Source organism: Macaca mulatta, chromosome 7 (genome assembly GCF_049350105.2).
Source record: "Macaca mulatta isolate MMU2019108-1 chromosome 7, T2T-MMU8v2.0, whole genome shotgun sequence".
Taxonomy (NCBI): Eukaryota; Metazoa; Chordata; class Mammalia; order Primates; family Cercopithecidae; genus Macaca; species Macaca mulatta.
Genome location: NC_133412.1, coordinates 2,977,003 through 2,996,307, shown reverse-complemented (window position 1 = coordinate 2,996,307; position 19,305 = coordinate 2,977,003). Strand labels below are relative to the sequence as shown.

The 19,305-nt window shown below is 42.9% G+C and overlaps 1 protein-coding gene across 1 annotated transcript in view; it reads left to right on the top strand.

The window, feature by feature from the left end:
* Positions 1–391: 391 nt before the first annotated feature.
* GABRG3 (gamma-aminobutyric acid type A receptor subunit gamma3) overlaps positions 392–19,305 on the top strand; it is a 562,718-nt gene continuing 543,804 nt past the window's right edge. Inside the window, exons 1-2 of the mRNA XM_028850620.2 lie at positions 392–565; positions 6,219–6,367. Of these exons, the coding sequence (XP_028706453.1) occupies positions 513–565; positions 6,219–6,367 (202 nt within the window). The 5' untranslated portion in view covers positions 392–512. The remainder of the gene's footprint in view (positions 566–6,218; positions 6,368–19,305) is intronic.

Sequence of the window (19,305 nt, the reverse complement as noted above, 5' to 3'; positions counted from 1 at the left end):
CCCTCGGAGCTCCGCCCCCTTCCTGGCCTCAAACTCCGAGTCCATTCAAACCTCGCCTTCCTGGCCCTGCGCGTTGTCAGGCGTGTAATTGGGGAAACTCCTCCCCGCCGGGACCGCCTCAGAGGCGCTGCCAGAGGACAGCCGCCCGCCTGCCCCCGCCTCTCAGCGCGGCGACCGCACAGCGCTCACAGCCCGGCCTGGGCACCCGCGCCCGCTCGCTGCTCCAGGCGGGCTGGGCGGCGCCGCGCCAGGGGGTCCCCGGCGCCCATTGCTCCCCCACCCGGCTGCGCGGACCGGCGCCACTGTGCGGGCGGGGGCGGCGCGCCGCGGGGGGCCGGCGTCCCGTGTGCGTCCCGTGTGCGCCCCGCGGGGGCGCGGCCAGCGCCGGAGTAGACTCCTGTCCCGCCCGCCGCCAGCAGCCTCGGAAGAAGCCGGGGCAGAGAGGGCCGGCGGGGACGAGGTCCGCGCTGCAGGAAGCCGCGCCCGGCCGAGGCCCCGAGCTCCACGGCACCATGGCCCCGAAGCTGCTGCTCCTCCTCTGCCTGTTCTCGGGCTTGCACGCGCGGTAAGTGGCGCGGGGGCCGCATCCCCGGAGGCCCCGAGCTGGGCGACAGGGCGGCGGGGGGCGCTGTCTGTCGGAGTCCCTGGCGCGCCAGCCGTCGGCTGGGCTGCGGCACGGCGGGCCGGGAGGGGACGGGGAAGTCGGCCCACACCTCACCTGTCCCAGCTCCCTTAGACTGCTTTCTCCTCTGCAGCCGGGAGTGTGGAGACTCACATTAATGGCTCGTCTCCTGAGGCTTTTAGGATCTGGTGATTTTAAGGGGTTTTGAAAACCAGGATCATGGGGCAGGGGCCATTTCTGGCTCCTTACCGACCCCTAATTCCCACCTCAGCTGTTTCAGGAGCTCTCACACACACACACTTTGGCTGACATTCTCTGTCATTTCCATCACTCTGAAATTTCCAAGAACCCGGGAACCGTGGTTCTAACTGCCCAGTTTAGACCGGGCTGGAAAGAGCTAATGCATTGGAGGCAGGTGCGGGGGGATTGGGACCAGGTGGGCAGCAGAAAGCCCTGCTTGTCTGAGAGGACTCCCCTGCCAGGTCCTGCAAACACACACACACACGCACACCTACCTACCTTCCAGATCAGCCACTTTCACACACAGGAACACACGCACTCCCACCCCCATAAAGCACGCATGTTGAAATGGATAATAAGGCTTCTGCCTGGTAATGTAAGACATTATCTCACCATAAATTCCGCAACCTTCCTCCCAGCACACCAGCCAGCTAATGGGAGCTTAGAATCACTCCAGAGGAGACTAAGAGGGCGCATGAGGATACGAAGACAGTGGGACCCAAAGGGTTAAACCCTGTTGCTGTAAACACAACTGGAGATTCTGGGTTTAGTTTCTTTAATTCTGTCTCTCTGGCTGGATCTCTGGCTAGAACTTGCCGATTGCCCTGTGATTTAAAAATCGGAGCAGTGTCTGGCCTTCCCCTTTCCCCACCCTAGGAAGCTCAGCGTGCCCCTAGCCCCTAAACCCTCTTGTTTTGACGCTTCTCCATTTCCTGGCTCTGGGAGCCAGAGAATCAGAGGGCGTCCTTGCGCGCACAAGCCTGGCCACCATCAGGCCTTTTCATTCATATTTGTGAACTCTCCAGGAGCTAGGAAGACACATGAATAAATCCTACTAAACATGAAGGGGCCCCCAGTTCTCACTCCTGAACTGGGCAGAGGAGCTTACCCTGAGGGAGGAAGCCCTGGCCCTCCCCCTTACCACTGTTCCTCTTTGCTGAGTTGAGTGTGGAAGCCGACTCCACCGGTGACTCACCGGCAACTCTTTCAAAGAGACAGAGCACTCCTTGGGCCTTTCAGCTGAAGTTTCTTTCTATCTAAAGAGGCAGCTGGTGAAAGAGATGGAAATATGCTTTCTGAGGTTGCTTATTCCTGGTTGTGTCTCTGTTTAGAGGCAGAGAGGGAGGTAGACAGCACCAGGCATAGCGTTGAGGCCAGCAGTCACATCTCTGCCACCTTTCTATTGTCACCAACTCAAACGAGTGACCAGCCCTTCGGGTTCAGTAATCAACTGTTTAGATCTCTGGATTCTTAACATTCTAAAAGAAACACAGACTATCGTCCTCACTACTGCATGTGCTTAGGAAAATACCTTAGCCTCTGCCTTAAAACAGTCCGGTTACTGGGGATTCCCAAATATACGCAGAATCTCTTGGGATTCTTCATCCTTCCATTCTGCGAAGACAGACATAATGATTTTCATTTGTTCTGTATTTGGGTTGGTTTCCCAGCTTTCATAATAGAGCTTGCAGATCAGTTAAAAAATCCAAATTTTATACTAACTTTATTGCTATATGCCTCTTCTTTGAGAGTGTCTTTGTTCTCTGAATGGGTTGTACAGACATGTGAAGCAATCTGATGTGCAGTGTCATCTTTCAAAACTGTTTTGAATTCGGAGGGGATTCTCATTTGCACTCTGAGTTCCTTCCTGCTGTGGAAGTTCCTTGGATGAGGGTCTGATGTCTGTGCTTTGTGGTGATGGCTCAGCAGCTCCCCAGGAGGGGGCCTCCCCATTTTGACACCCATGGGCTTCATAAAACGCACCGATTCCCACTCAGACCTTGGTGATGCCTTAACTGCTTTCTGAGGTTTAGGAACTCCTTTTAATGTTTAAAAATACTTCAGACTTTTTCTCGGTCCTTCTGCTTTAAGCAAAGGTGTAAGACATGAAGATAAGATCTGAGGGTTGAGTTGTTTTTTGACAATGACAATACATCACTGATTTATTTTTAAGAAAAAGCTAATTGCAGTAATGGTGTTTAGGATCCAACAATGCAAGTAACAGTGCTCATAAAGACTATATATAATTCACTTAGAATTTAGGGAAAGAAAATATTTCTGTATTATCCACATTCTAATGGGTCCTCTGAGATGAGATTTCGTTTTCATGAAAGCAAGGATTTTCCTGTGGGCCTGGTGGTCTGGCACTAGCAATGCGAGGCTTCTATTTCATTTTCAGGATTTGAGGGAGAAGGGTGCTCACAGCCCAGGGACCTAGAGCATCTCGGCCTCACTCTTCCCACTGCCTACCCAACCAGGTTACACAGCTGGGGCCCTGATATGCCTCCTGAAGGGGTGGAAGAGAACGTTTCTGCTTTCTTTTTCTTGGTCCCCCTCACTGCCACCTGTACTGGCCTCTAAGGAGGAAGCTCTTGCAATTTCAGGAAAACCCTCTCATCACCACTAGAGGGAGAATTAGGCTTATTAGAATACCTGTAAGTAGCTGGAAGTAGTTTTCAAAAACGAAGGCTGCGTATACAGAGAATGATGAAAAGCTGGTTACCGTGCTCGGTTTGTGTGTATGTGACTATCAGGGCCATAGACAATAACAGACTGTGGAGTCTGTGGTCTGGCTCTGTAGTGGTGGGGGTAGGAGAGGGGAGGCGGAGGGGAGGGGAAGAAGAGAGAGGGGAAGAGACAGAGACAGCAGAGAGAGGGAGGAAGGCACCTGGGCTGAATCGCCAAGTGTCCTGAGCATGTTGTGCCAGATTCTGCTGAGATGAGCTACCAGCCTCTCCTCACTGCTGCAGATGCCCTTGCTCTGTAGTGATTTGCCCTATCCTGTGGGCAGTGCTTGATTCCCAGCTATCTAAATGCTTCAACCTGCTCTTTAAGTTTTAAAAAAATTTTGCAAGATGATAAGATTAACATTTCTGATAATACTCCTGATGACACAAAATATTTAAAATTTAAAATTTATTATTATTATTATTGTTTGAGATGGAGTCTTGCTCTGTTGCCCAGGTTGGAGTGCAGTGGCACTATCTCAGCTCACTGCAACCTCTGCCTCCTGGGTTCAAGCAATTCTCCTGCCTCAGCCTCCCGAATAGCCAGGACTACAGGCATGTGCCACCATGCCCAGCTACTTTTTTTGTATTTTTAGTAGAGACAGGGTTGCACGCTGTTGTCCAGGCTGGTCTCGAACTCCTGACCTCAGATGACCCACCCACCTCAGCTTCCCAAAGTGTTGGGATTAGAGGCGTGAACCACCATGCCCGGCCAGATGACATGAAATATTTTTGAGTAACATTTAAAATTCTGTAGTATTACTTGTAAATGTTCACTTTTATAAATAATGAAATGCAACATATTCCTTACTGAATATGTGCCCCACATTTAAAAGTTCCTATCGATCATGAATATCAAATGTGCATAAAAATCAACAGCAATTTATAGTTTCTGTGGATGATTTAATTTAACCTTCTAGCCAATAGGTACTCAGGAAATAGAATTACAGTTTAAGATCAGCCTAGGAAAAACGTAAGTGGGGAAGTCATTCTTTGAGACATACACCGTATATTCATTGTCAAGATCTCTCGTTTATGTACATGTTCATCCAGGTTTAGACTATCTGGCCAACACTCTAGTCTACATTATGGCTAGTTAACACACTTTAAAAGGCTCATGTATATATTACATAAGTATGCATATGTGTATATATGAAGACCTAAATTCAGTAGCAAAAATGAACGTGAAAGTTTATTTTTTTAATTAACATCTTGTTAATTATAGATAATTTAGACAATTCTCAAAATTAAGTTCAAGAAACTTACATCCCAGAGCACAAGTATCCTGACATGACACTGACATTCTGGCTCCCATGTGGGAAGCTAAACAGAAAAGAGTTCGTATCCAGTCAGGACAAATCTGCCTCCGTGCAGTTTTCGATTCTTTTTATTATTCTCTTCTGTGAAGAGAAAGTTACTAAAGCATGCACACTGACAAACTAGAAAGGAAAAGGTTGGTTTACTTCACATGCTTTCTTGCTGGGGCCAATGGTAGTCTGCCTGGAAGTGCTGCTTTAAGGCAGAAAGAGACTGTCCGCTCTCTAAGCCCATGTGACTATAGTGTTGAGATGGCCTCACTCACTGAGAAAACCAGCTTGTCAAGTACAAGTGTGTGTCAATTATAAACCAATTTTTTTTTTTTTTAAACCGAAAACTGAGCTGGGCACAGTGGCTCATGCCTGTAATCCCAGCACTTTGGGAGGCCGAGGCGGGCGGATCACAAGGTCAGGAGATTGAGACCATCCTGGCTAACACGGTGAAACCCCGTCTCTACTAAAAATACAAAAAATTGAGCCAGGAGAATGGCGTGAACCCGGGAGGCGGAGTCTGCAGTGAGCCGACATTGTGCCACTGCACTCCAGCCTGGGCGATAGAGCGAGACTCCATCTCAAAAAAAAAACAAAACAAACAAACAAACAAACAAAAAAACCGAAAACTGCAGAACCAAAAAAATAAAAAATAAAAATAAAAAAATTAAAAAGTAAAACTAGCTGATCATCCTGAGGCCTCTCCATTCAGGCACTCCTGTCAGTGCGTGTCACCCGGGAGAGGAGGCTGTCCAGCTCCTCTCTGCACAAAACAAGCTCAGAGATGCCCAGGCGTTCACTGAGACTCATTTACTAAGAAGTCAGAATGTTGAAGATATATTCGAAAGCTTAGTTTTTCATGTCTATGTTAGCCTGCTGTGCAGAAGATGAATCAGTTTGTGTTGACCGAGGCGTGTAAGATTGCCAGAGGGTCTTCACTAGTCACTAGCAGACATTTCTGTCCTTGCTTCCAACCTGAGTGCCGGCAAAGCAGACCCCCTCACAATGTCCAAGTGTCTAGACCCCCAGATTCCCGCCTCCAAGAGAGAAGCACAGAGTCAGACTCAACTATTTTGAATGAGTCCAGTCTGCAAAAGCTAATCTCACCTTCAACTAAAATGAGGTCTTGGTGGTCAGGGGTGGAAACAACGTGATACAGTCATCGTATGGAAAACCTCTAGGTTTGTGCCTTGGCCTTCACAGTCTCTCAGGGTGGATTCAAGGGTCGTGTTGCCTGCTGGTTAGCCCTCTGGTATTGTTTACCTGCCACGTTGTCTGTAGTTTAACTGGGATGGGGGATGGTCTTGTGACATTTAATGAAAACATACCTTGTTAATAGCAGTAGCATTCTTCCTATGGAATCATTCCTATTTTGTGTTTCTTTCTTTTTTAAAAAAATTTTTCGGGGTTTCATGTGTGTGGTTGGGCTGTGGGTACTGGGGACTTTCTACCCCTTTCATGGTACTTGGATAGGACAAACTTAGGCTCTTCCTAGAGCCATTGCTGCCACTTACTTGTCACATTTTTGTGCTATAACTCCAGGTCCAGAAAGGTGGAAGAGGATGAATATGAAGATTCGTCATCAAACCAAAAGTGGGTCTTGGCTCCAAAATCCCAAGACACTGACGTGACTCTTATTCTCAACAAGCTGCTAAGAGAATATGATAAAAAGCTGAGGCCGGATATTGGAAGTGAGTGTTGTTTCTTGTTCTTCTGATAGAAAAATATTCTGTAGTGATAGGTTTTAAAGTTTTAACTTTTGAGTAATTGTAAATTCCAAGAGGATGGCAAAGACAGTACAGAAAGGTCTGCTGTACTTGTCACACAATAGATAACTTAGTGGGATACCAAACCAGGAAACTGACGTTGGTGCCATGCAGGAGCATGGCTCTGTGTCATTTTACCCCATGTAGGCTTATGTGACGATCCTTGAAATCAAGATACAGAACCCTCATCAAGCAAAAGTGGATCTTGTATTCCCCTTGCTATCCCTTTACTGTCACATCTGCTTCCTTCCCCCCAATTTCTAACCATTGTCAGCCTCAAATTTGTTCAATTTGTTCTTTATTTACTTTTTATTTATTTACTTTTTGCCACTTTGAGAATGTTACATATATGGAATCATTGGCCTTTTGAGACTGGCTTTTTTTTTTTTTTCCAGCAAAATGATTTTGAGATTCATTCAAGTTGTTACACCTGTCAGTAGTTTGTTCTTTTTTACTGCGGAATATTTGTTCGTGGTATGAGTGTATCACAGCGTCTTTAGCCATTCATCTATTGGGGTACATTTTGATTGTTTCCTGTTTTTGTCTATTGCAAATAAAATGACTGAGCACATTTGTATGCAGGTTTCTACGTGAGCATAAGATTATATTTTCTGGGATAACTGCCCAGGAGTATGATTGCTGGGTTGTATGGCAGAGTATGTTTAATTGCTTAAGGCACCGTCTTATACACTATTTTTCGTTTCCACCAGCAATATCTGAGAGATCCAGTTTCTCACCAGCAACTAGTATTTCAACTGTTTTTTATGTTAGCTGTTCTAATAGGTGTATATTTAATAGGTTGATATCTCATTGTTGTCTTAATTTGCATTTCCCTAATTGTTAGTGATACTGAACTCCTCTTTTATTTATGTTTTTGCCATCAGTATATCCTTCTCATTGAATTGTCTCTTCATCTTATTTGCCCTTTTAAAAATTGGATTATTTGGTCTTATTTTATTTTTTTACTGCTGAGATTGAGAGTTCTCTATATATCCTAGGTATGATCCTTTATGTCAGATCCATAGCTTGCTTTTAATCCTTTTAATAGCATCTTTCACAGAGGAAAAGTTTTTAATATTGACAAAATCCAATTTTATTGATTTTTCTTTTATGGAGCATGCTGTTAGAGTATTGTCTAAGAATTCTGTATGAAGCCCTAGCTCTTGAAGATTTTCTCCTTTGTGTTCTTCTGAAAGTTTTATAATTTCATCCCTTACAGCTTAATTTGTTAACTGTTTTGATTTTTATATAAAATCAAAATGTAATATTTAGATCTAATTTATTTTCCCCCACCCTCCATGGATGCCCAATTACTCCAGCACCATTTGTTGGAGAGACTATCCTTCCTTGACTGAATTGCTTTTATGAAGTTGTCAAAAATCAGCTGACTTGACTGGTGTGGGTTATTCCTGGTTCTTTGTTTCGTTCTGTTTTATCTGTGTGTCTGTCACTTTATCTATACCCACATTTTTTATTACCATAGCTGTATTATGTCTTCAAATTTTATCAAGTAATTCAACCTCTTTATTCTTCCTTTTCAACATTAACTCATCTTAACTTCTTATAGTTCATATGCTTTTCGATATAAATTTTAGAATAATTTTTTCTGTAACTACAGAAAAATCCTGCTGGGATTTGGTAGGAGTTTGTTAAGTGTAGGTATCAATCTGGAAAGAACTGGCGTCTCCACTATGTTGCATCTTCCAATCCGTGCATATGATAGGTCTTTTCATTATTTAAACCTTCTTTATGTTCTTACATCATTATATCAGTGGTTTCTAGTTTTCAAGAGATATGTCCTGAATGTATTTTGTTAGATTTATGACAAAGTATTGTTTTTTGGAGTGATTGTGAATAGTACTGTATTTTCACATTTCATTTTGCCTGTGTTAGTCTAGTATAGTAAATACAATTGATTTTGGTATGTTGATGTGTTCTCTGACTTGCTGAACTTATTAGTAATAGAAGTTTGGGACTTTTTTTTGGTTTTGTTTTGGTAGGTTCCTTGGCATTTTCTATGTAAACCATCATTGTCATCTGCAAATAGGGAGAGTGTTCATTCTTGCTCTCCAATCTGGGTATCTTTTATTTATTTTTTCTTGCCTGCTGCCCTGGCTAGAACTCCCAGCACTATGTTGAGCAGCAGTGGTGTGAATGGACATCTCTGTCTTGTTCCAGATCTTGGGGCAAAGCCTTCAGTCTTTTCCCATGAAGTGTGGTGTTAGCTGGTGGTATTTTGTACATGTTCTTTATCCACTTGAGAAAGTTCTGTCTATTCCTAGTTTTCTGATACATTAAAAAAAAGTTTCACGATACTTAAAAAATCATGAATGGGCCTTGAATTTCACCAAAGGCTTCCTTTTACTGCATCAGTTGGTATGATTATATGATTATTTCTTCAGTCTGTCAATACGGTGGATTATATTAATTGATTTTCAAATATTGAATCAGTATGGTATCCCTGGAGTAAATCCCACTTAGTCATGGTGTTTAATAATACTCTTTTAAGGCCGGGCGCGGTGGCTCAAGCCTGTAATCCCAGCACTTTGGGAGGCCGAGACAGGCGGATCACAAGGTCAGGAGATAGAGACCATCCTGGCTAACACAGCGAAACCCCGTCTCTACTAAAAATACAAAGAACTAGCCGGGCAAGGTGGTGGCGCCTGTAGTCCCAGCTACTCAGGTGGCTGAGGCAGGAGAATGGCGTAAATCCGGGAGGTGGAGCTTGCAGTGAACTGAGATCCGGCCACTGCACTCCAGCCTGGGCAACAGAGCAAGACTCCGTCTCAAAAAAAAAAAAAACAAAAAACCTGTTTTAAAAACCTCCTTTTGTATATTGCTGAATTCTATTTGCTAATATTTTGTTAAGGATTTTTGCATTTCCATGTTTAAGGGACTATTTTTTCTGTCTTGGGTAATAGGAGCTTTATACAATGGGTTGGGAAGTACTCCCTCATCTTCGGTTTTCTAGAAGAGATTATATAAGGGTTTGTGTCGATTCTTTAAATGTTTGATAAAATTCTCCAGTGATACCCTCTGGGCCAGGAGATTTCTTTTCTGGGAGTTTTTTTCATTTCCTTAATAAGTCTATTCAAATGATCACTTTCATATTAAAGTTGTGGTGATTTTTTCAAGAAATTGATCCATTTCTTTTAAGTTGTCAAATTTATGTGTTTAGCATTGTTCATGATATTCCCTCATCATCTTTTGTGATGTCTGTAGGACCTATAATAATATCCCTGCTTCATTTCTGATACTGGTAACTGGTGTCATCTTCCTTTTTTTGTCAGTCTTGCTAGAGGTTTATTTTATTGACCTTTTTAAAGAACCAACTTTTTGTGTGGTACTTTTTCTGTTATTTTTGTTCCCAATGATATCAGTTTTGCTTTTATACTTATTATTTCCTTTATTTTTCTTGCTTTGGGCTTATTTTGGTTTTCTTCTTTTTGAAGTAGAACTTAGAGTCTTTGATTTGAGACTATTATTTTCTTATGTAAGGAACTTTTCCTTTCTGTAATTCTTTAACTTCATCCCATGAATTTTGTTATGTCATATTTTCATTTTCATTCAGTTCAATGTGTTTTTAAATTTCCCTTGAAATTTTTTGCTTTAACTCATGAATTATTTAGAAGCCTGTTTCGTAGGGGAACAGCAGACACTGGGGCCTATTTGAGGGTGGAGGATTGGAGGAGGGAAAGGATCAGGAAATATAACTAATGGGTACTTGGCTAATTACCTGAGTGATAAAATAATGTGTACAACAAACCTCCATGACATGAGTTTATCTATATAAGAAATCTGCACATGTACCCCTGAAGTTAAAATAAAAGTTAGGCCGGGCGCGGTGGCTCAAGCCTGTAATCCCAGCACTTTGGGAGGCCGAGACGGGTGGATCACGAGGTCAGGAGATCGAGACCATCCTGGTGAACACAGTGAAACCCCGTCTCTACTAAAACTACAAAAAACTAGCCGGGCGAGGTGGCGGGCGCCTGTAGTCCCAGCTACTCGGGAGGCTGAGGCAGGAGAATGGCGTGAACCCGGGAGGCGGAGCTTGCAGTGAGCTGAGACCCGGCCACTGCACTCCAGCCTGGGCGACAGAGCGAGACTCCGTCTCAAAAAAGAAAAAAAAAAAAAAAAAAAAAGTTAAAAACAAAAAAAACAAAAAAAACAAGCTTGGTCTCATAGAGAACTTACATCCCAATAAGGATGTGATTTTTCAACTGAAAAACATTCCCAAATTTTACTCTTGAAGAGGGAGATCGATCATTGTGTTTTAGGTTTTGAAATGGAATTGTTTCCAAATTTTGACTTTTGTGACTAAAACTGCTGTGAACATTTCTGCACAAAAAAAGAGAAGTGTGTTTTTAGTTTCCAAGTACTTGGACATATTCCTATTGTATGTTATGGATTTCTAGCCTGATTCCACTATGATCAGAGAATATACTCTATATGAGTTTAATTCTTTTAAATGTGTTAATGTTTGATTTGCCATCCAGGATATGGTCTATCTTGGCAAATGCTCCATGGCCTTGAAAAGAGTATGTATCCTGCCATCAGTGGATGGACTGGATCCTGTTGTCTGAATGTGTTGTTCAGTTCTATATCCTTGCCTATTTTCTGTCTAGTTTTCTATGGATTATTTGAATAGATTGACAATTGATAGATCAAAAAGTAGATTCTGACCCAAGAGAGCAGTGGTATATTTGGCCAGGAGGGCAGTGGCACATACAATTGCTGGTACAGGCACTCACAGGCCTTGTGGTGACCGTAAGGGGAAGGGGGGATTGCAGCAGACACACCATCGGTGGGATGTGCTGACCGTGGCTTGCTGTTTCTCTTCCGGGAGGCTCCACTGCCTGACAGCTTGCTAGTGCTCACACTGCCCAGGCACACTGTCCCTCCATTTTCCCAAGCCCAGGACTCCAGCATGTCTGTAGCAGGATCTAGAACTATGCTGGTTCCAATAGCCATAGAATTTCAAAATCCACGTGTGTAGTGTGGGAGACTGTGAAGATGCGTGTCTAGTGCAGTGTTGGAGAAATGTCATCCTTCATGCCTCAGTCGCCTCTCCCATGCGATGAAGGAGAGGGACTAAAATGACTCTTAACTTTCCTTCCAGCTTTAAAATATTTCGTCAGAGTGATATATCTAAATTCCCATTGCACAAGTTCACAAATTCAATTGTCATCATGGTGTTTGCATCCTAATGAGATAGAAAATCTTTCCAGTGTGAAAAGTGTGTGGCAATTCTGCATTTATATGGAAAGAGATGCTTTAGAATATGTTACCAGTTTCCTCCTTGATTGTCAGATGCTGCTCAGTCAGAGAGCAAAGATACACAAGACTGGTTCCTTGCCTCTCTGGATAAGCTAAGTCCAGTTGGAAGTTCATGTATCCTGTGGTAGGCTACAGGGAAGCATCTTCCTTGGGGTATCACTGGACACCCCGTGGGTCCCCTGAGGTAGAAAATTGCAAATGGGGGGACAGTGGGGGAGCTCCAACCCACTGTCTTCAAACCCAGATCTCTCTGGCTCTACAGCAAGATGATTTGACCATTGCATTATTTGTAGAAAACTCAAGGCAAGCCTATTCAAAAATATTCCCCGCACCCCGGCAATGCAGCGCTTGCAAGAAGATATACCAAGGTGCTGCCATGTGCAACAGGCAAGCGAAATTCACAGTCCTAGAGATTTTATTTTTCCATTGTGTACACAAGGAATTGTGAATTTCCCAAATAAAACAGCGTATGTATACACCAAGAGCAAGTGTTCATTTCAAAGAAGGCAACTCCCCTAAAGCATCCTGTCGTTTAGTCCTCATAAGTCATCATCACAGGTGAGAACATGCTCTGTGCTTTGTGAGTGGAAAGATTTTTAACAAACAACTAAACATAAAGTCAGGAGGCAGGATGCTCCTCTTTGGTTTCGTGACTTTAACGTTCCACAGTGAACACTGTCCGGTCCTTGGGGCAGCAGAGGGGGCTGATGAAAGCACCCATGATCACTGGGACAAATTACGACTTGTCTTCCTGTCTCATTTAAATGCTAAATCACAACTGATTGGCAGAACCCAGCAACTTGATGATATTCAATCAGAAAACAGAGTCACTGCCCGAGAACAGCTCTTCTCGTAAAAGATGCTGAATTAGAAACCATTTTCTTTCATGGCTCAGAAGGGCTCTGCTTTAAAAGAGAACTTCCTATAAACATCTGAATCCCTTTTCTTTTCTCATGACTTTCTTTTCTTCCCAATCTAGCCAATTTCATTTGCTGTAACCATCAGGCCTTCTCATCCCTCATCAAGGTGCCGTGAACTCATATGTACATGATGTGCTGTACATGGATTCACTGTTAGTTTGTGGGAGAGGCCAGCTCATCGCTCACCTCCTTTACATCCCCGTCCCTGGCACACCTTGGGAGCCCCCGAGAGGCTCCCCATATTTGCGTTCTTCTGATGGCGAGAGACGAGAGAGGGGGCACTTAGGAGTAGATAGTAGAAAGTAGACTCCCACTTTCGTCTAAATTAACCTCTTTAATTTGAAACTCTTGAAAGTTGCACTTTGCTTCTCAGATAAAAGACCAAGCCCCTTAAAATGACATAAAGATGGAAGGCTGAGGCAGGAAGATTACTTGAGCCCAGGAGTTCGAGACCAGCCTGATCAACATAGAGACCTTGTCTCTACAGGAAAAAAAAAAAAAAAGAAAGAAAGAAAGAAAAAGAAAAAAAAAAATTAGCCAGGTGTGGTGGCACACGCCTGTGGTCCCAGCTACTTGGGAGGCTGAGGCAGGAGCATGGCTTGAGTCCAGGAGTTCAAGGCTGCAGTGAGCGATGACTGCACCACTGCACTCCAGCCTGGGAGATGGTGCAAGAACCTGTCTCTAAAAGGAAAATAATTTTAAAAAGACATAAAGAGACAAGCCTGAAGCCTCAAACTATTATCTGTTTCTTTTCTGCTTCTTCACTACCGTTTCCTGACTCTGTGAATCACGTGCCCAGTACTTCAGGGACACTAGACCTCCTGTTTTCTCCTTCTGGACCCTTGATTTTGCTGCCGTCCTGGCCCGTTACCCCCTCTCCCCGCCCCTGCCCCCGCCCCCGTCTGTGCTGAGCTCATACCATGCTTGTCTTCGAGCCTCGTTGTCGCCCCCTACAGGAAGCCCTCCCTCATTTCGTGTCCCTTCCCCGCCTCCCCACTGCGGTGCTGAGTTTCTCCTAGCATCAGTGTTTTCATCTTTGAAATGAGGATAATACATTTTGAAGGACTGTCTTGAGGCTAATGTGGTATGGTGTGACCGTGAACAGTTTCTACAACATTGTTGTGTACTTTCCACAGTGTACAGCTGAGGACTGGTCTTTTTTTCCCTCTAGGGTGCCGTTTCCAATTCCTATCTATGGAGGCATCCATGTATGTTGGCATCTCCCAGCGTACGTGGTCCAGCTCCTGCACAGCGATCCGTCATCAGGAAACAATTGTGCATCACTGTTATTTTTAACAACAAATAGATGGGATTTAATAGACTCGTTCGTTCATGTTGCATGGAAGTAAGAAATCTGCATGGAATCCTCTAATTAGTTTTCATAATCTGAATTCTGATCATTATGTTTTAAAAATAATGACTACTCTCCTAGACGTTATTTCTTCTCAACTAACTTCTAAACTATGGATGTATCTGTTTTAGTTCCCCTTCTTTATCCATCACTTTAAGTAATGCTTCAGTCCTGTCCTTAGCTGGTTCAGGGTGATGTAGGGTATCATTTATCTCGGAACAGATCTTGTCACATGAGCTGGGAAAGGCTGGTGGAGGATAAACCTTTTAATAAGAAAATCGCGAAAAGGAAGAGAAATGACCTAAGTGAATTTCACTTCCTTTGGGGTTTCAAGAAAGTTGAACCACTCTCCTGAAAACAGATGATTAGAGAATACAGATTCTATCCCCAGTATGTGGGCAATCAATCTGTGCCAAATATGGTCGTGCCGGGAAAAATAAAAGGTTACATATTGGCTTTTAAAGGTGGATAGACACTTTGTGGAGTCCTGGGCGATGCTGACCGATGGGTTTGCCGAATCCAGCAAAACATCTGAATCATCTTCTCTTGGCTGTATCAATGACTAGAGGGCTTCTTCGGGTGTTTGCATATCTGAACTTCTGTTCCAGGCTTTTCTAAAATGCATTTTCCCTGTTCAGTTGAAACTTCTGCTAAATATGGCATAAGAATATTCAGTATGTGCTGAAGCTGGTTGCATGGTGAGGAGGTGAGGTGTGTTATGGCTGCAGCATGGCAGGAGACCCCAGCCTCCTCCGCTGCTGTGGCTGCCCACACACCCAACCTGGGCAGGGGCACTGGAGGAAGGTGCCACCAGGGCTTGCTTTCTTCCAGCTTTCCAGGCTGGACATGACACCAGGCACTGACTCAGGATAGCTGAGGTGATGCAGACAACTCCCTGCTGGGCAGTGCGAGAGGAATCCCTGCCCGTTCCTGGAGGAGGAAGGGAAAACAGAAAATGACCGAAGAGTGGGGCTGTGTCCCCCAAATGGGTCAGGAGTTAGTTTTGTTGCAGATACTAGGTTTTAAGACAACTAAAAGCAATAAAGTGTGGGCCTTGAAGGATAATTTTTAAAGGAGTCTTTTTGTGCAGCTCCTTGATGTCTTTCAGTGAAAAATTATAAGCACGGTTGAATTGCCATAGAACTCTAGGCTGGGAGCTGAAGGAGCACCGGTCACAGGTGGGCCACCTCCGAGAGGACTGGATTAGCCAGCGGAAAGCAGACGAAGCCCCCCTACCTGCATTTTTCTGAGCTGGTCTTGGTGTAAATGGAATAACCTCGCCATGCCCCGCCACAGGGTTTTGAGAGATTAGATTGGGACGCCCTGTTTGAGTGAATTTCGGAGTGTGTGAAGGGCCATACAAAGAACCAGATGTATGATTAAGATATTATGATAATTAAGGCATACAACAGCCCTTCATCCTGATTGTTTCCGTATTTTAAGAAAAATAGGAGACACAGTGTTTTAATCCAAAGGAGTAAAGTACAAATGCCGCAGGGTAGGTGAAGGAAGTGGGAGTTGGAGGTAGAGTGTGGGATATTTTGAGGTCCCTCAATCCACTGTGTCCTGATGACTCACCATCTAGGTGCTCCAGGCTGGTGGCTGCTTTCTGGACCACATTCTGACTCAGTGAGTCAAACCAACCTTTTCCTTCTCCATGCACATCTGGTAACTGTGTCAGCTGTTCAAGTAGTTCAGCCTGGCCAGTCCTCACCTGAAATCCACAGCCCACCGTGCAGACCAATGACTTGTCATTTACCAGCAATTACTGTATATCCAGAAAATAATTCAAATGTATTCACTCCACTCTCGGAACAGATGTAGGAGGAGAGGAAACAGACATTCTTAATTGCTGTGCTTGAAGTAAAAGCTATTACTGTAGAGTTGGTTAACTGATTCTCTCACAAAGTTAATTCAAATGCATAAGGGAGGTGGAGAATAAATTCTGTTCAGAAATTATACCTGTCATCTCCAGGAGAGACTAAGTAGACATCCAGAGGCCGCCGGGTTAAGACCTCAGCTTGACACAGGTTGGCGGCTGAACTTTCCCCGCATCTTCCTCACCACGTTGGACAGTTGACCCTTCACACACACACCTGAGTACCTGGGATTGCACCATGCCCCTCCTATCGCGGTAGGGGCTCCGTGAGACAGTGCTGTGTTGGAGCCCACCCATGCACTTCACAGTTCATTAAAAATATGTGCTGGTTTTCAAAAATAGGGAATATATAATGAGGTTTCAGCATGTAAGTATTTTATTTTTTCTTATATGCTGTTTGGCAAATAACTCAGGTGACATGTCCTGAAGTATAATCTAGTGACTGGTCTTGATTTGAATATTCAGCTCAGTTCATAGAATAACAAATGGTCTGTTTCTTATGTTTATTCATTACTGCTCCAGGAATTGAGCAGTGTGGATTAGAAAGTGTTTGAGTGGGAAGAGATCTGGACTCACATAATGAGTTCTGCCACCAGTTACCAGCAGGTTTCAGAGTGAAAGACACAGCCTCACTGGCCCATAGGTTTCTGTCTCTAAATGAGATGATTAAACCTATATCCAAGTCCTGCTGTAAGAATTACAGGTAATGCACTTTGGGAGACCTAGGCGGGTGGATCACAAGGTCAGGAGACCGAGACCATCCCGGCTAACACAGTGAAACCCCGTCTTTACTAAAAATACAAAAAAATTGGCTGGGTGTGGTGGTGGACACCTGTAGTCCCAGCTGCTTGGGAGGCTGAGGCAGGAGAATGGCTGAACCCGGGAGGCGGAGCTTGCAGTGAGCCGAGATCGCGCCCCTGCACTCCAGCCTGGGCGACAGAGTGAGACTCTGTCTCACAAAAAAAATAAAAAGAAAAAAGAAAAAAAAAGAATTCCAGGTGATAGTACCTGGCCCATAATTCATAAGGTGGCAGGGGGTGGCAGGTGCCTTCCATACTTCCCAGTGCCACACACTGCTTTTTCGGGTTGGTTTACGTGTACCGGAATAGAGCCCTTAGAGGACTGTCCTAAACGCTTTGTCTTACTGTTTAAAAGTCAGCTGTCTGACTTTCATCAGTCCGTTATTAACATCCCTATCCAAGACATCTTACAGATACTCTGATGAAGTATTACTGTGCCTATACTGATCAGATTATTGTTCTCATAACCCATAGTTCAAGGACCAATGTAGACAAAGAGATCGTAGTTTCCTAGGATATCATGGTTTGAAGGGATTCTAAAGGACATCTAGTCCAACAGTTCACAAACCCGGCATTGCGTCGGATCCACCCGAAGAGCTAGAAGTCAGAGCCCAACCCCAAGAATTACTGAATCGGAATAGTTATTCCGTTTTCTAGTTCCTTAATTTCCACTTTGATACACTGTTCTTCTGCTTACTTTGTGTTTCATGCATTGTTTTTCTAGTTTTTAGGTAGAAGATGAAGGCATTGATTTGAGATGTTCTTTTCTAGTTTTCATATTTAGTGTCATTAATTTTCTCCTGTGTATTACCTTATTAGCATCCTACAGATTTCAGTGTTTTAATTTCACTTACATTCAATAAAAAATAGCTCCTAATTTTCCTTTTGATGTCTTCTTTCACCAATGGAGTATTTAGATGTGTGGTATTTATGTTTCAAATACTTGAGGTTATTCCAGATATCATTCAGTTATTGATTTCTAATTTAATTACACTGTGCTCAAAGAACATACTCTGAATAACATAAATCCTTTTAAGCTTATTGAGAGCTGTTTTATGGCACAGACTATGGTCGCTCATGCTGTGTACTTGGAAAGAATGTATATTCCACCGTTGTTAGCCTGAGTGTTTCATAAATTAGACAAATTAGGTGAAGTTGGTTTGTACTTTAGTTGAAGTCTACTTGCTGCTTTTCTATTTCTATTAGTTATTGAGAGTGAGATTTTGATATTTCTAGCAATAACTGTAGCTGTATTTTTTTTTCGTTCTATCGGTGTTTGAGTCATGAATTTTGAAGCCTTGTTACGAGGGGTAAATGCATTTAGGATTTTTATGTTTTCTTAATTAATTGACCACTTTATCATTGTATAATGAAAGTCTTTATACCTAGCAATATTCTTTGCTATGAAATCTCCTTTGTCAGATGTTAAAATAGCCACTTCAGCTTTTCTTTGACTAGTGTTAGTATGGTATATACATCTTTCCATCCTTTTACTTTTAACCTACGTTTGTCTTTATGTTTAAAATGCGTTTCTTGCAGATGACATATCGGTGAATCTTGCCTTTAAAAAAAAAACCCAATCTAACAATCTCTGCCTTTAAATTGGAGTCTTTAGAGCATTTATATTTACTGTTGCTATTGATGTAGTTCGATTTCAGTTTACGATCTTTTTATTTGTTTTCTGTTGGTCCTGTCTCTTTTTTTGCTCCTTTCCCCCCTTTTTATGATTGTCTTCCTTTATTTTCCTAATAGCCATAACTACAATTTTATATTGTTATTTTAGTGGTTGCATTAAAGATTTATAGTATTGTGTACGTTTTTAACTTATAACAGTCTCCCTTCAATTACTATTATACCCTTTCAATATGGCTGAAAATATTTTTGCCTGTGTGAAAACACCTTCATTGAAATATAATTTGTATGCCATAAAATTCATCCAATTATAGTGCACAATCCAGCGGCTTTTAGTATATTCACAATATTGTGCAGCCATAATTTAGGCTTAGAACATCTTCATCTCTGCAAAAAGGAGAAAGCTACTCACTTAGGGGTAGTCACTCCACATTATCCTTGCCACTCCTCTTTGAGCCCTTGGTAACCAATAACCTAATTTCTGTCACTATAAATTTGCCTGTAATGTACTTTTGATATAAATGGAACCATTAGAATATGTGACAGGTTTCTTAAATGTTTTCAAGGTTTATTAATGTGATAGCCTGTATCAGTACTTCTTTCATCTTATTCTCTTAGTTGCCAAATCATATTCTATTATATGGCTGCGTTTTGTTTGTCTCTTCATCAGTTAATACTGATAACATTAAATAGGCATTTTGATTGTTTTTCACTAGTGGATATTTGGAATAATGATGCCATGAATATATATGTATAAGTTTTACATGGATAAATGTTCTTGTTTTTCTTAGATAGACATGTAAGAGTGGAATTGCTGTTTAGTTTTTGACCAATTTTATTTAACTTTTTTATTTTTAATTTTTGTGGGTACATAGTAGGTATTTATGCTTACGAGGTACATGAGACATTTTGGTACAAGCATGCAGTGCATAATAATCACATCAAGGAAAATTGGGTATCCATCCCCTCAAGCATTTATCTTTTGTGTAACAAACAATTCAGTT